At 36.0% G+C, this 14,493-nt stretch overlaps 1 protein-coding gene across 1 annotated transcript in view; it reads right to left on the bottom strand.

The window, feature by feature from the left end:
- SPAG16 (sperm associated antigen 16) overlaps positions 1-14,493 on the bottom strand; it is an 815,445-nt gene that overhangs the window by 134,067 nt on the left and 666,885 nt on the right. The window contains exon 13 of the mRNA XM_060410399.1: positions 10,645-10,771. Coding sequence (XP_060266382.1) covers positions 10,645-10,771 — 127 coding nt within the window. The remainder of the gene's footprint in view (positions 1-10,644; positions 10,772-14,493) is intronic.

The raw sequence follows: 14,493 nt of genomic DNA, 5'->3' as shown, positions 1-14,493 counted from the left end.
CTGGAATCAAGATTGCCAGGACAAATATCAATAACTTCAGATATGCAGATGATACCACCCTTACAGCAGAAGCCAAAGAAGAAATAGCCTCTTGATGAAAGTGAAAGAGGACAGTGAAAAAGTTGCCTTAAGCCTCAACATTCAGAAAACTAAGATCATGTCATCTTGTCCTATCACTTCATGGCAAATAGATGGGGAAACAATGGAAACAGTGAGAGACTATATTTTTCTGGGCTCCAAAATCACTGCAGATGGTGATTGCAGCCATGAAATTAAAAGACACTTGTTCCTTGGAAGAAAAGCTATTACCAACCTAGACAGCATATTAAAAAGCAGAGACATTACTTTACCAACAAGGTCCATCTAGTCAAAGCTATGGTTTTTCCAGTAGTCATGTATGGATGTAAGAGCTGGACTATAAAGAATGCTGAGCACTGAAGAATTGATACTTTTGAACTGTGGTGTTGGAGAAGACTCTTGAGAGTCCCTTGGACTGCAAGGAGATCCAACCAATCCATCCTAAAGTAAATCAGTCTGAATATGCATTGGAAGGACTGATGCTGAAGCTGAAACTCCAATACTTTGGCCACCTGATATGAACAATACTCTCACTGGAAAAGACCCTGATGTTGGGAAAGATTGAAGGCAGGAGGAGAAGGAGATAGAGGATGAGATGGTTGGATGGCATCTCTGACTCTATGCACCTGAGTTTGAGTGAGCTCCGTGAGTTGGTGATGGACAGAGAAGCCTGGTGTGCTGCAGTCCATGGGGTCACAAAGAGTCGAACATGACTGAGTGACTGAACTGAACTGAACTGAACTGATAAAACTCAGTATCACAGATGTTTACAAATGCCTTTCAATAACCAAGTCTTCTTTAATGTCAGGTTAAAATAGAGACTGCATGTACAAAAAAAGGGTTGCAATCTCAAGACCACCATTTATAGCTGTAGGAGTTTGAAAAAGTTATTTAAAATCTCTGATCATCTGGGTTTTTAGCTAGAATATGTTGAAAATGTAGTACTTGGGTGCAATCTCAAAAATGACAGAACAACCTTAGTTCATTTCTAAAGCAAACCATTCAGTATCACAGTAATCCAAGTCTAAGCCCCAACCACTAATGCTAAAGAAACTGAAGTTGAAAGGTTCTATGAAGACCTATAAGACCTTCTAGAACTAACATCAAAAAAAAAAAAAAAAAAAAGATGTCCTTTTCATCATAGGGTATTAGAATGCAAAAGTGGGAAGTTAAGAGATACATGGAATAATAGGCAAATTTGGCCTTGGGATATAAAATAGAGCAGGGCAAAGACTAACAGAGTTTTGTCAAGACACTGGTCATAGCAAATACCTTTTTCCAATAACACAAGAGATGATTCTACACGTGGATATCACCTGATGGTCAATACTGAAATCAAACTGATCACATTCTTTGCAGCTGAAGATGGAGAAGCTCTATAAAGTTAGCAAAAACTAGACCTGGAGCTGATTGTGGCTCAGATCATGAGCTCCTTATTGCCAAACTCAGACTTAAATTGAAGAAAGTATGGAAACCCACTAGCCATTCAGGTATCACCTAAATCAAATCCCTTAAGATTATAGAGTGGAAGTGATAAACAGATTCAAGGGACTAGATCTTATAGAAAGAGTGCCTGAAGAACTATGAATGGAGGTTCATAACATTGCAGAGGAGGCAGTGACCTAAACCATTTCAAAGAAAAAGAAATGCAAGAAGTCAAATTGGTTGTCTGAGGAGGCTTTACAAATAGCTAAACCCTAAAGCTAATCACTTAGTAGTGTCCGACTCTTTGCGACTCCGGGGACTGTGGCCCACCAGGCTCCTCTGTTCATGGGGACTCTCCAGGCTAGAATACTAGAGGGGGTAGCCTTTCCCTCCTCCAATGGCTCTTCCCAACCTCAGGAATTGAACCCAGGTCTCCCACATTGCGGGCAGATTTCTTCCTGACTGAGCCACCAGGGAAGCCCAAATGAATACAAAAGACAGGGCAAAATAGTGTCTTAACTAAGACAAAAGCAAAGTTCTGTCTTTTCAAGAATTATTCAAGTTATCCTGCATAACTGGCTAGAAGTATTACTGATTCTTGTATTGTCTTATACCTCAACATTATATCTTTATTGGATTCAGTTTAAATGAAGTGCATACAGTATGACTTATTCTTAACTCTTACTGAATTGAAATAATCTCATAAAACTAATCTATCCATATTTTCAGTTAGAAACACATCATCATTATTAATCACTGTTTCCATTATTAAAATATGACTTTTCACAAAGCCTGGAAACCAGAGATGAAAGTAAAGTCTTCCTACTGTTGGCCATTGTCATGCTACTTCTTTTAACTGCAAGGATAAGAGAAAAAGAATGATGGTATTTGTGTTATGTATACAAACATATTATATGGTGTATATGTGTGTGCTCAGTCATTCAGACGTGCTCAACTCTTCGAGACCCCATGGACAGTATCCTGCCAGGTTCCTCTGTCCATGGAATATTTTCAGCAAGATTACTGGAGCGGGTTGCCGTTTCCTACTCCAGAGGCTCTTCCTAACGCAGGGATAGAAACTGTGTCTCTTCCGTCTCCTGCATTGTCAGATGGATTATTTACAATACATAAAAAGAAATACAACTTTTTATGAGGCAAATAACCTTATACTATGTCAAATTGATTTATTTACTATTTTGTTATTTTATTAGTTTTTTAAAATATTTATTCTTAATTTTTAGAAAGCAGTGTTTTCAGATATTTTTCTATATATTAACAAAAAGCAAGGTATCTTATTTTTGATCCCTCCCTCCTTTCCTTCCTTCCTTCATAATCTATTGGTCATCTATTATGCCAAAGGTTGTGAAAGTAGAGAATAAAGATCAGAATTTCCTAACAGAGAAATATTAGTAGGCAAACAGTTATGATATATGACAGTTATTCTATAAGTATACATAAAATATATTAAGTTCTTACATATATTAGTCAATTTCCCGTGTACTTCATATGATCAGCCATTCAATTCCCATTATACACTCATGTGATAGATAGTACAACTTATCTTTGTTTTCCAAATGAGGCAACTAAGGTACACAGATTTTAGGCAATTATGGCCAATGCCACACTTCCAACAAGCAGCAGAATTTGGGTTTGAATCTGGGCAGAATGACTGTGTGCTATTACTGCATTGTATTGTCTGACATATATATGAGGTAACAGATTTAAGTCAAGTATTCTGTAGAAACACAAAGAAGCTCATTTATTTTTCAAACGTATTTGCTATACCACATTACCAAATCCATTAATTATTACACACAAAGGCAGCAGATTGGTAAGGTTTGTATTTTTGTGAGGAAAAAAAAATGCCTCATTTGTCAAGTTTAACATTTTAAGTACTATATGCCCCCAAAATGGCAAAATTCTACTATGTGGTATAAAATTTTCTTAGTGGTCTCTTGAGATGCCTAATCCAAATGGACAAACATGGAGAACTTTTTCAGGAAAGGTAAGTTAAGCCTTTACAATGAGAAGTAAACTCTCTATTTGAAGGGAGGAAGAGGTATTTCAGCTTGAAAAAAGAGCAAAGGAAAAGCTTTTCCAAAAGAAAGATTATCACATATACTGGCTAATTTCATGTGGTTATGATATAGTGAGTTTAATAACTGATAGTAGCTGACATTTATTTTGTGAGGGAGCAGTAAGCTTTGCAAAGGATTTGTGTAACAAATGTAAAGTTCTCTGATTTGAGGTGTCCAAAGTAAGGTGCATCACAATATATGGAAAGCAATTCAGTGAAGCTGTTTGTTTTCATACACGGCAATGTTTGAAATATTTTGAGTATTCTTAAGTTGGTTAATTTTATTCAAATGAGTCCTTTGACAATTAGAACTTTTACAATTTTTTTGTAATAAATCAGAGAGTGACCAAGAAAATGTTTTATACACCCACAGAATCTCACTGTTTTAGCAAAATATATAATTTTGAAGTTGATCTTAAAATAAGTTATGTGCTTTTTTTTCCCCAGAACACAAGTATTCTTAATTTCTTGACCATTTATGTTTTGACAAGCATTTGTTGACCATGCGGGCTTCTCTGGTGGCTCAGTGGTAAAGAATCGCCTGCAATGAAGGAGACGTGGGTTCATTCTCTGGATCAGGAAGATCCCCTGGAGAAGGAAATAGCAACCCATTCCAATATTCTTGTCTGGGAAAGCCCATGGAGAGAGGAGCCTGGCAGGCTATAGCCCATGAGGTCTCAAAAGAGTCAGACATGACTCAGTGACTAAATGACAAATAAAATGACCATTTACTGTAAAGCAGATATTTTAGAAAATAATAATATCATCAAGGCGAAGGTAACATCTTTGACAGAGATAAAAAAAGGAATCATTTTCAAAGGAAACTTTCTTTATGGAGCATTTGATAGCAATTTTTTTGGAAGCGCCTCCCCTGGCAAATAGGTAAGGGCAACCACCTTTCAAAACTCTTAACTCAAACGTTTTTAAACATGTAGAAATAGAATTTTCTGCTTTGTTTTAAAACATTTGAAAACATCCAGTTACTTTATAAAACCAAATGATTTAAGAGAATAGCAGTGAAACATGTACATTATCATATGTAAAATAGATGACCAGTGCAAGTTCAATGCATGAAGCAGGGCACCCAAAGCTGGTGCTCTGGAACAATCCAGAAGGATAGGGTATGGAGGGGGCTAGGAGGGGGGTTCATGATCGGGGGGGGGGAGCACACAGGTATACCTGTGTCCAATTCCTATTGATATATAGCAAAAAACATCACAATATTGTAATTATTCTCCAATTAAAATAAATTAATTTAAAAAATAAAAATAACAACAAAAACAAATGAGCAACCACAGGAGGAGAGAAATGCCCAGCAAAATTTTAATAAAAGTGTCTTGGAATAACTAGATGAATTTGAAAATCCAATATCCAAATTGATTAGCTACAGATCATGATGCACTTTTTTCTTTAGAGTTTTGTGTCTTTGTGAAGGATCATTTGCACATTTCATGGATGCTAAATTCAAGCATAAGTCTGACTTGTGAATCCCTGAGTTACAGTGTTAATGTTCTGAAAAAAATGTAAGCATACTGAATCAACTTTTCTCACTGAAATGACATTTTAACACTATTCTGAGAACCAGTGAGATCCAACCAAAACTAGAGGCTGTAAAATAAAAATATAGAATTGAGGTTGGAGAGTCAACCAGCTTCCTGTTTCACCCATTGACCAATTGGATGATCTAGGCCAACATGTTTTACTCTTCTGAGCCTTTGTTTTTTCTATTCCTAATAAGCCTGGCATGCTACAGTCCATGGGGTTGCAAAGAGTGCAACACAACTGAGCAACTGAGCTAAGCTGAATATAGATAACAATGGTGGTTCCATTTAGCATTGCATGGCTCTTATAGGTAAAATGATGGTACACAGTAGGTGTTCAGAGTTATTCATGAAATCACCTCTTGGAATAGTGAGCTTTGGCACAAAAAGCCAAAGCTATAGTTATAACGAGCTTACATAGATTAATACTACATTATTTTAAGATAATTTCTCTTTGTGACTGCTCCCTAGTATGCTGTTCATTGAAAGCAGGGACTCTGTAACAGAACAGTCCAGAACCCATGACACTGCATGGCACAAAGATCTTCAACAAATGTTACTAAGCTCAATGTGGCTGAGGAATAAAACCTAGAGAGATAAGGTGCAATCATTGCCTTTGTTTCCAGATTCTGGCTTCTGAAGAACATCAGGCTCCCTTCAAAGTTCACCAGATAGCATCTTAATAGAACAACAGGACTAGACAGAGTGCAGGTTGAATTGTGCAGTCACATGGGTTAGCACTACACAGGACCTAAGAGTTACTCTTTTTGGCAAGTTCTCAGGTTTTTCATTTCAGAGAAACACAGAGGAATCAATTACTGGATCTTTTAGCTATAGCTAAGTCAGGACAACATGGTATGGTAAATGTGAGCCTGCTGAGTCAGTCTAGGGAGCAAGGCATGGCCACCAAAGGCAGTCCAAGTCATGAACTCTGTGTCTGACTCATTACAAGAGGTGAAATGTCATCAGTTCTAATTTTTGTCAGCCTCTCTCTGGACAGCTCACAGATGTATTACTCATTCTATTCTATGTTTTACTGTACAATGACACCATTCTTTTTCTTTCTTTTCCAAAGCAATTTCAAAGCCTTAGTAGTTTTCACCGGACTTGTGAATGACTAATAATGTTGGCTTCCAAATCACTGATGTATATTTGAATTTTTTATGTCACTTTTTGAGAGGGCATTGTACGTTTTCATTAAATGTACTATATTAGACATCATTTTCAGGCAATATTACAATCTGCTTTTTTAATTTTAATAAAAGAATTTTACTGTTTCATAACTTTGAGGGGAAATACTCTGCATGTAGTCCTATAAAATAGATCAATTTTATGAGTTTCCAAACTGCAAGCTATTTAACAGCCTCCATTTGGTAATTACAAAGATTTATAGCCTTTCCTCGTCTCCCACAAAATTCAGAGCCAATCTGTCCGGTTGACTTACAGACTGACTTAGAGGTCTCCACATTCATTATCTTTGACAGGAAGCTATTAGACTAGGTTAAAGATTTAAGACTAGTATATGTTTGGGAATGGGAGTGAGAGGTTTAAAACTAATTTATAGGAATATAATCCACTGGTTATTTTCATATTTCATCAAAAAATATTTTAAAAAATGTCACAATACTAGTTGATCACATTGAGATGACAAAATGTTCTGCTTTTGCTTCACTAAGAGAAGGGAGTCATTCATCTCATTTTAGATTCATATTTTCAGCATCACCTGACAGTTTATCATTTCTCAAGGAATTAACCTAATGCAAAAGCTATAAAAAGGAGATTATCAGAATACTACAGATGTAGTTGATGTTACAAGTCTAATATCCATATCAGTATGTTGTACAGGTTTTACTGTTACACAGAAAACAAGATAGCTGTCCTGGTTACTTTTTTTTTCAATATCTCATAATATGTAACTATAAAACTTTATTTTTAAATTCTTCATAAATCCCTGTTATACAAAAACTTAATTTCATATTATATAAACAATGTTTAACATGTACCCTTTAAAAACTATATATAAAATTTTAAAAAATATGGGTGTTTCAAGATTTGTTTCATGTGTTAAAAATAAATGAGGCAGCTTAGAAACAAACTCACCAGAACAGCTAATGCAGCTTAAGTGAAATGATTCAGTTTAGTTATAGATTTGCAGTCATATATTACTTTCAGACTTTTATAATAATACTTAGTTAACAACTTGCATTGTCTAATTATTAATAAGCTAAATTAAGAGAATTCCCCTTTGTTTTACATGTTCAATTCCATTTTATATAGGTACTGATTTAAATATATACATTTTTACCAATGAGTTTGAAATATTTTCAGAAAATAAACTAATAAATGAACTTTATTTCTAATTATTGATGTATTTACCATAATTACTGAACATTTTACTTATACCAAAGTTTTTCAGAGTCCTTTCCTTAGTATTAATGAATGTAATGTAGCTAGCATGTAGCTAACATGTAGCTAGCATTCAGGGTAATAACAAATTTGCAATGGTATTAATAATATAAATTTTAATTCGCCATTGAAACTAATTTGAAAAAATATATTAATAATGATTAAAGAAACACAATCTTTCTATGGACTTATATTCAATTCAAATGCTGTTCTGCTGTATGCTAAGGCCCTTTGCATATGAATTTCTATTTCCTCCTGCTCTCCGATATACTGTAGGAAATAAGACCAGAACACAAAGAGTTCCCAACAACAGATAGAAAGGTCACCGTCATAAACAACTCTATGCATAGAAGGAAGATACAAGGAGGCAACTTCTGTTCATAAGAGAATATTACTTTCAAATATTGTGCTTAGTCGCTCAGTTGTGTCCGACTCCTTGCGACACCATGGATTGTAGCCCTCCAGGCTCCTCTGTCCGTGGGGATTCTCCAGGCAAGAATACTGGAGTGGGTTGCCATTTCCTTCTCCATCCAAGCATTAGTGCTCAAGTTTATTCACAGGAAAACAAATAAAAAAGAGATATGCTTTCTGAGAACATTCAGTTACAGCACTCTGAGAGACTAAAAAAAAAAAAAAAAAAAATCCTATACCAAAAGAAAATGAGCAAAAAATTTAGGTCACTGCTAAATTAATATTTCCTCTGTGGGTTATCCTTTACCAATTGCTTTTACACACACTTCATATCTAAGTATTGAGACTAAATGAGTCGAAAATTTTGCTTTTTCATTGATGCTCCATTAGCAGGATTGAACTCTCTTGCACAGGGTCTAAGCTATTTTAAATCAAGGAGGTGGCTGTGGCACCTTTTTACCCAACAACAAATCATTCTGATTTTACTAATTCATGGCTGATGCACTTTTCCCACAGTGCGCTTTGACTGCTGTTCCCTGACATGCTGTAACACGTGAAGTTGTATCCAAGGTATCTGTCACTCTACCATTAGCTGTTTTCTAAAATATGTGAACCTAAGGACTCCGTGTTCTCTATCCTAAATCAATTTGCCTCAGAGAACTAAACAGGGCCTCCCATAATGAATTCAGGTCCTTGTTCATACCATCTGTATGTTCATCATCATATTCCTTTACAGAGGTCAATCATGCATTGTATACAGAAGGATACAAGGGAAACATTTACAAGTTGCCTATCTTTCCTGACTCATAAGCCAGAAAATATGGATTTTTTCCCTTTTGATATAGTCTCCTGGAGTCCTAGTTTCCTTCATTATCCTGATCGAATGTTGCTAAGAAAAAATATGGAGATTCTGCATATCTTGGCATTCTCCAAACTACTGAAGTGTGTGCTCAATTCGCTGTGCTTTAGCTTCTCTGGTGGTAAAGAGTCTGCCTGCAATGCAGGAAACCCAGGTTCAACCCCTGAGTTGGGAAGATCTCCTGGAGAATGAAATGACAACCCACTCCAGCATTCTTGCCCGGGAAATCCCATGGACAGGGGAACCTGGCAGGCTACGGTTCATGGGATTGCAAAGAATTGGACACAACTGAGTGACTAACACTTTCACCTTTCTCCTTCCCAAATCTTTAATCCTTTCCACAAGTTGTCTCCCTCTCTTAGATTCTGGAAGCACAGTCTTTTCTTCTCCTCATCTTCACAGCCAAACTCTGTGAAAATGTAGTCCCCAAATTCCATCTCCATTTGTTCACACATAATTTACTTCTGAGGTCATACATTAGTACACATTAGTATCCAGGATTATCTGTTTTAACATAGAAAAATCCCATAACCCAGGAAAACTTGCAATTTTAGATAAAGTGGGACAGCTGGCCACTTTTAAACTCCTTTTCTTTTCTCACATTACCTCCACCTCCAATAACTCTTCAAATTGTGAGAGGTAAACCCTTTATCCTGAATTCATTCTTTCCTTTTAATTCTCACAATCTCCTAGTTCAAATTCTCAGCTGCTCACAGCCTACTGTATAAGCCTCCTCAATGAGAATGACTCTGTTAACTCTACTATCAGATACATCTTTCTAAAGGGCTAATCTGACTGTTACCTGGTTTGCTTGTGTGTGTGTGAAAGTTGCTCACTCGTGTCCAACTCTTTGCAATCCCCATGGACTATACAGTCCATAGAATTCTGGAGTGGGTAGCCTTTCCCGTTTCCAAGGTATCTTCCCAACTCAAGGACTGAACCCAGGTCTCCCGCAGCATCGCAGGTGGATTGTTTACCAGCTGAGCCATCAGGGAAGCCCAAGAATATTGGAGTGGGTAGTTTATCCCTTCTCCAGCAGATCTTCCCAACCCAGGAATTGAACTGGGGTCTCCTGCATTGCAGGTGGATTCTTTGCCAACTGAGCTATCAGGGAAGCCATGGTTTGCTTAACATGCTTTAGTAGATTCCCTCTGAAAATAATAAAACTTCAATCAGATACTTGGTGATCTTGAGCTCATCTATCTGTATACACTTGCTTATGTTTTATTTCCTCTTTCTTAAGCTCTATCAATACATATTATTACTCTCCAAATATGCTTTTATAGCCTCATACCTCTAGAGCTTTGTAAGGTATGCACTATTCTTTCCTGGAACCCATCTTCTTGAGATTATTTGGTATACCCTACTTACCCTCTAACTCTCAGCACAAGGACAGCCTCCTCTTGGGAGTCATCCACATCCTTCTAGGCAGATAAGAGTTCTCCCTGCTTTTCCCCTGTATCTTGTATTTTCTTCCATTTTAATATATACCTCACCATATTAAAATAATCTCTTGGTTTTTCTTCCTTTCTAAGATACAAGGTCCTTAAAGAGAGGTGCTATGCATTTCCCTGTCATATGTATTTTACCAGCAGAGTTTCTATCTCAATAAATAATTGCTGCATTAATGTTTAATGAAGCAATTACATTGTTTTATATTCCTACTTTTAGGCGGCATGGTAGATAAAAGCATGTAGATAAGATCTTATAAACAGAAACTTATTATCATTCCTTTATCCTACGTGCCCCTATACAATGTCTTTATAAGTTGTACCTTGCACCTGAAAAGTGACCAAGAGTGACTAGACCTATCAAAATTGGAAAAAAAATGTTAACAATTAGCTTACCGTTCTTGCATCCCAGATGGACAGTGACTTATCAGCAGAGCCCGTGAGAAGAGTGTTGGAGTAAGGAAAAAACTCGATGCTGTTCACAGAATCTGTGTGTCCATACAAGGTATATCTGCATCTTTCACTGCACAGAAAAATATTAAGAGTTAAAGTTTGCAAAGTGAGCACCTAAATGTTCCTTATTCTTTCTGTACAATGCTAACAAAGGTAATTTAAATGTTTGAGGCATAGTTTTGTAAATGGCAAAAGTGTATAACAACATTTTAAAAGGAGCATTCTACAACCACCTTATATTCCAAGAACTTTACAGAATTAGTAGCATAAAATAGACTAATTACATCCAATTTATAAAATCTCATTTATTCTTTATCATGAAATTACTACTTAAAAATTGGTCCCAACACATGAAGTAATATTCTGAGAAAAGAACTGCATGTGTGCTACAATATGTGAAGACCAGATAAGCTTCTTTAACTTGCTCAGTTTCTTTCTTTTTTTTTTTTTTTTTTCCTCAGCATGGGCTGTATATTCGAATCACCTATCATGCAGCTTAACCAGCTGGTTCAGTTCACTTCAGTCACTCGGTTGTGCCTGACTCTTTGTGACCCCATGGACTGCAGCACACCAGGCTTCCCTGTCCATGGGATTCTCCAGGCATTTGGTCATCATATTAGAAATGTACCTATGTGCTGTGCTGTGCTTCGTTGTTTAGTCATGTACAACTCTCTGCAACCCTACGGACTGTAGCCTGCCAGGCTTCTCTGCCCATGGGATTCTCCAGGCATTTCTAGTATGATAACCAGCCGGTTAAACTCTGATCAACTGATTGGTGACTGGTTTGAGCCATTCCACACATGACAGCAGAGTGGAGTGGGAAAAATTCTGCAATGGGAGCAGGGAGACTGGATTTCAGTCCTAACTATGACAGGAACCAGTAGGGTTACCATCAGTTCAGTTCAGTCGCTCAGTCATGTCCGACTCTTTGCGACCCCATGAATCACAGCACGCCAGGCCTCCCTGTGCATCACCAACTCCCGGAGTTCTCTCAGACTCACATCCATCAAGTCAGTGTTGCCATCCAGCCATCTTATCCTCTGTCGTCCCCTTCTCCTCCTGCCCCCAATCCCTCCCAGCATCAGAGTCTTTTCCAATGAGTCAACTCTTCGCATGAGGTGGCCAAAGTACTGGAGTTTCAGCTTCAGCATCATTCCTTCCAAAGAAATCCCAGGGTTGATCTTCAGAATGGACTGGTTGGATCTCCTTGTAGTCCAAGGGACTTTCAAGAGTCTTCTCCAACACCACAGTTCAAAAGCATCAATTCTTTGGTGCTCAGCCTTCTTCACAGTCCAACTCTCACCACAGAGTAGTTATTAATCTCAGTAATAGTACAGTTCCTTCTTGTGAGAATGAGATTACTTAATTTGAAACACTGAGAGGTCCAATGTAGCTCCGATAATCTGAGATTTTTGACTAAGGCAGTAAACATAAAAGGGAAAGAAGAAGTCAAACTGAGCATAACATCAGATAACTGTTTGGAATGAAGTTTATTTCACCTGAAATTTTGGCATTTTTGAGAAGCCAGAAAATTTTAAGATTTATGTGGATACATAATATGTAAATTACTCAATGGCAATTCGATGGATACTTTTCATATCAAAGTGAAGTACTATAGTAATTAATAGCAGGAATAAGGAAATAAAATCAATAAATTCATTAGTCATGGCCATTTTGTATCAGTTCCCTTATCTCAATATTTCTGAGAGAAGCTGATAATAATTTGATCTTTAAAGTTGATGAAATGTCAGTCTCTACCAGGGGTCCACACTCTACGGCCCAACGGCTAGTGGCCTATTTTTGTAAAGAATGATTTACTGGAACATGTCAATTTGTTTACATATGTCTATTGCTGCTTTCCCCTGACAATAGCAGAGTTGCATAGTTCTGAGAGACCATATGGTTCATAAGCCTAAAATATTTAGTATGTGACCTTTCAAAAAGATATTTGGATATTTATAAGTATGCTCAAGTTTTATGACATGTTTTTGAGATGGGTGCTAAACTTACAGGATAAATTACTTTATTTTTATAGAATTCTTGTTTTGTGTAGAAATTTCACTTGCTGTTTTCTAATAATTCTAAAAATATCAATACAAAGCATTTTTTGAAAGGCTTACATTCCAAAGTCCACTACAGTGAAATAATCATCTTTAACTATTAATTGTTCCAGGTATAGCTCTATAAGAGAGAGAGAGAGATTTTACAGCAAAATGAAAATTATGTGTATATTATATAATGTAGCAAATTATTAAATTAAATTATATGAGTTTACCATGAATGAAAACAACTAGGATTAAAGGCATGGCTGAAAGTTGTCAGTGTTTTTAATTCTGAAATATTCTCTAAAAGGCACTCTCAGATTGAGAAAATATTAAAATTAAGCATGCTATTTTTAGTTGTATTTCATTTATAGAAAGTATAAGTTAAAAAGAAAATGCTTATAATTATGACATGTTTATAATTCCTCCCACTTTTACTCACCAACCAAGTTTTTGAAATAATATTGTCAATCTTATAATATCAAAAATCAAAACACATATGATCAGCAATCACAAGTCAGTTTTTGTGCCAGTGTTCTAAATATCTACTTAAATAAATTTTCTTAACTTTTATATATTTCATTGATTATTCAGTACTTCAAGAGCAATTTTGAATGGTCGTAGTTTCTTGAGTCATCAATCCTCAAACATTTGTGGATAATGTTTCACTGTCTCCTATGAGAGATAAAGTCCGAGGCCAGCCTAATCTCTCTTACCTTTCATGTTTAGCTTCCCCTGTGGATGATCTGCTTTTTATGCCCACAGCTCTAATATTCTTTTGCAAACAATGGAATGCAGCATGGCATGGCTTGGTAGCAACTTCCATCTTAGACTTTTGTTCTTCTAGTATAGAGTTATTCCTTTACTATATATTCATATTTTTCTCTCCCATTTATTCTTTTTTTCCCTTTATGAACACTAGCTGTTTTATTTTGTTTCATTTTTCTCCTTCATTTAATATTCACTCTATAATCCTTGTATTATAGAGAAAAATTATATATATATATATATGGATATAAGGATTATATACACATGTGTATATATACATATATATGTAATTACTTTTTTATAACTTAAAAAATTTTTAATTATGGTTATTTGTGTGTATGTGAAGAGGGAGCAATCTATAAAATCTTTATGTTTCTGATTTCAATTTTCCCCCAATATTTCTCAGTCTGCTTTTCAACTATTGTCTTACAAAATAATAAAATGCTTTAACTCTTTTGATGTTCTCTTTTATTATATAAAATCAACTTGAAATATAGGATTCGTGTAATTCATTGAAAATATAGAGGACTTTTTGTCTTAATTATCGGTAATTTTACTTAGGTAATTCCTTCTTCACTGTATGTTCTTCAGTAGAATTTGGTTTATATTCATTTATTCTTCAATGTTTTCAATTCATCATCAGTTATGGGTTTGTTTCTTTTTATTATGACAATATTATATGGGACAGCTACTTGCTAAAGATTGACAGCAGAAAGAGAGAAATTAGACTTATCTTTCATTTCTAATCAGATTTGCTCTCTTCCAAAAGACTTCTCACTAAATACTACTGGGTTTATCCCTCAAGTTCATCTTTCCTTCACTTTTGTATTTTTTAAGTATAGATATAGCTTGTTGTCAAACAACTCAAGGCACAGGCTTTATGTTAAATCTAAAGGCTCCTGCTTCCCTCACCACCCTCAGCCTGCCTCACCTCTGGCAGTTTCCTCTATCTTCTTTATATAACAGTAAAAATGTCTTGTTG

This window comes from Ovis aries, chromosome 2 (genome assembly GCF_016772045.2).
Source record: "Ovis aries strain OAR_USU_Benz2616 breed Rambouillet chromosome 2, ARS-UI_Ramb_v3.0, whole genome shotgun sequence".
In the NCBI taxonomy this organism is placed as follows: Eukaryota; Metazoa; Chordata; class Mammalia; order Artiodactyla; family Bovidae; genus Ovis; species Ovis aries.
Note: the sequence above shows the minus strand (reverse complement) of the source record. Positions and strands in the feature narration are given on the sequence as shown.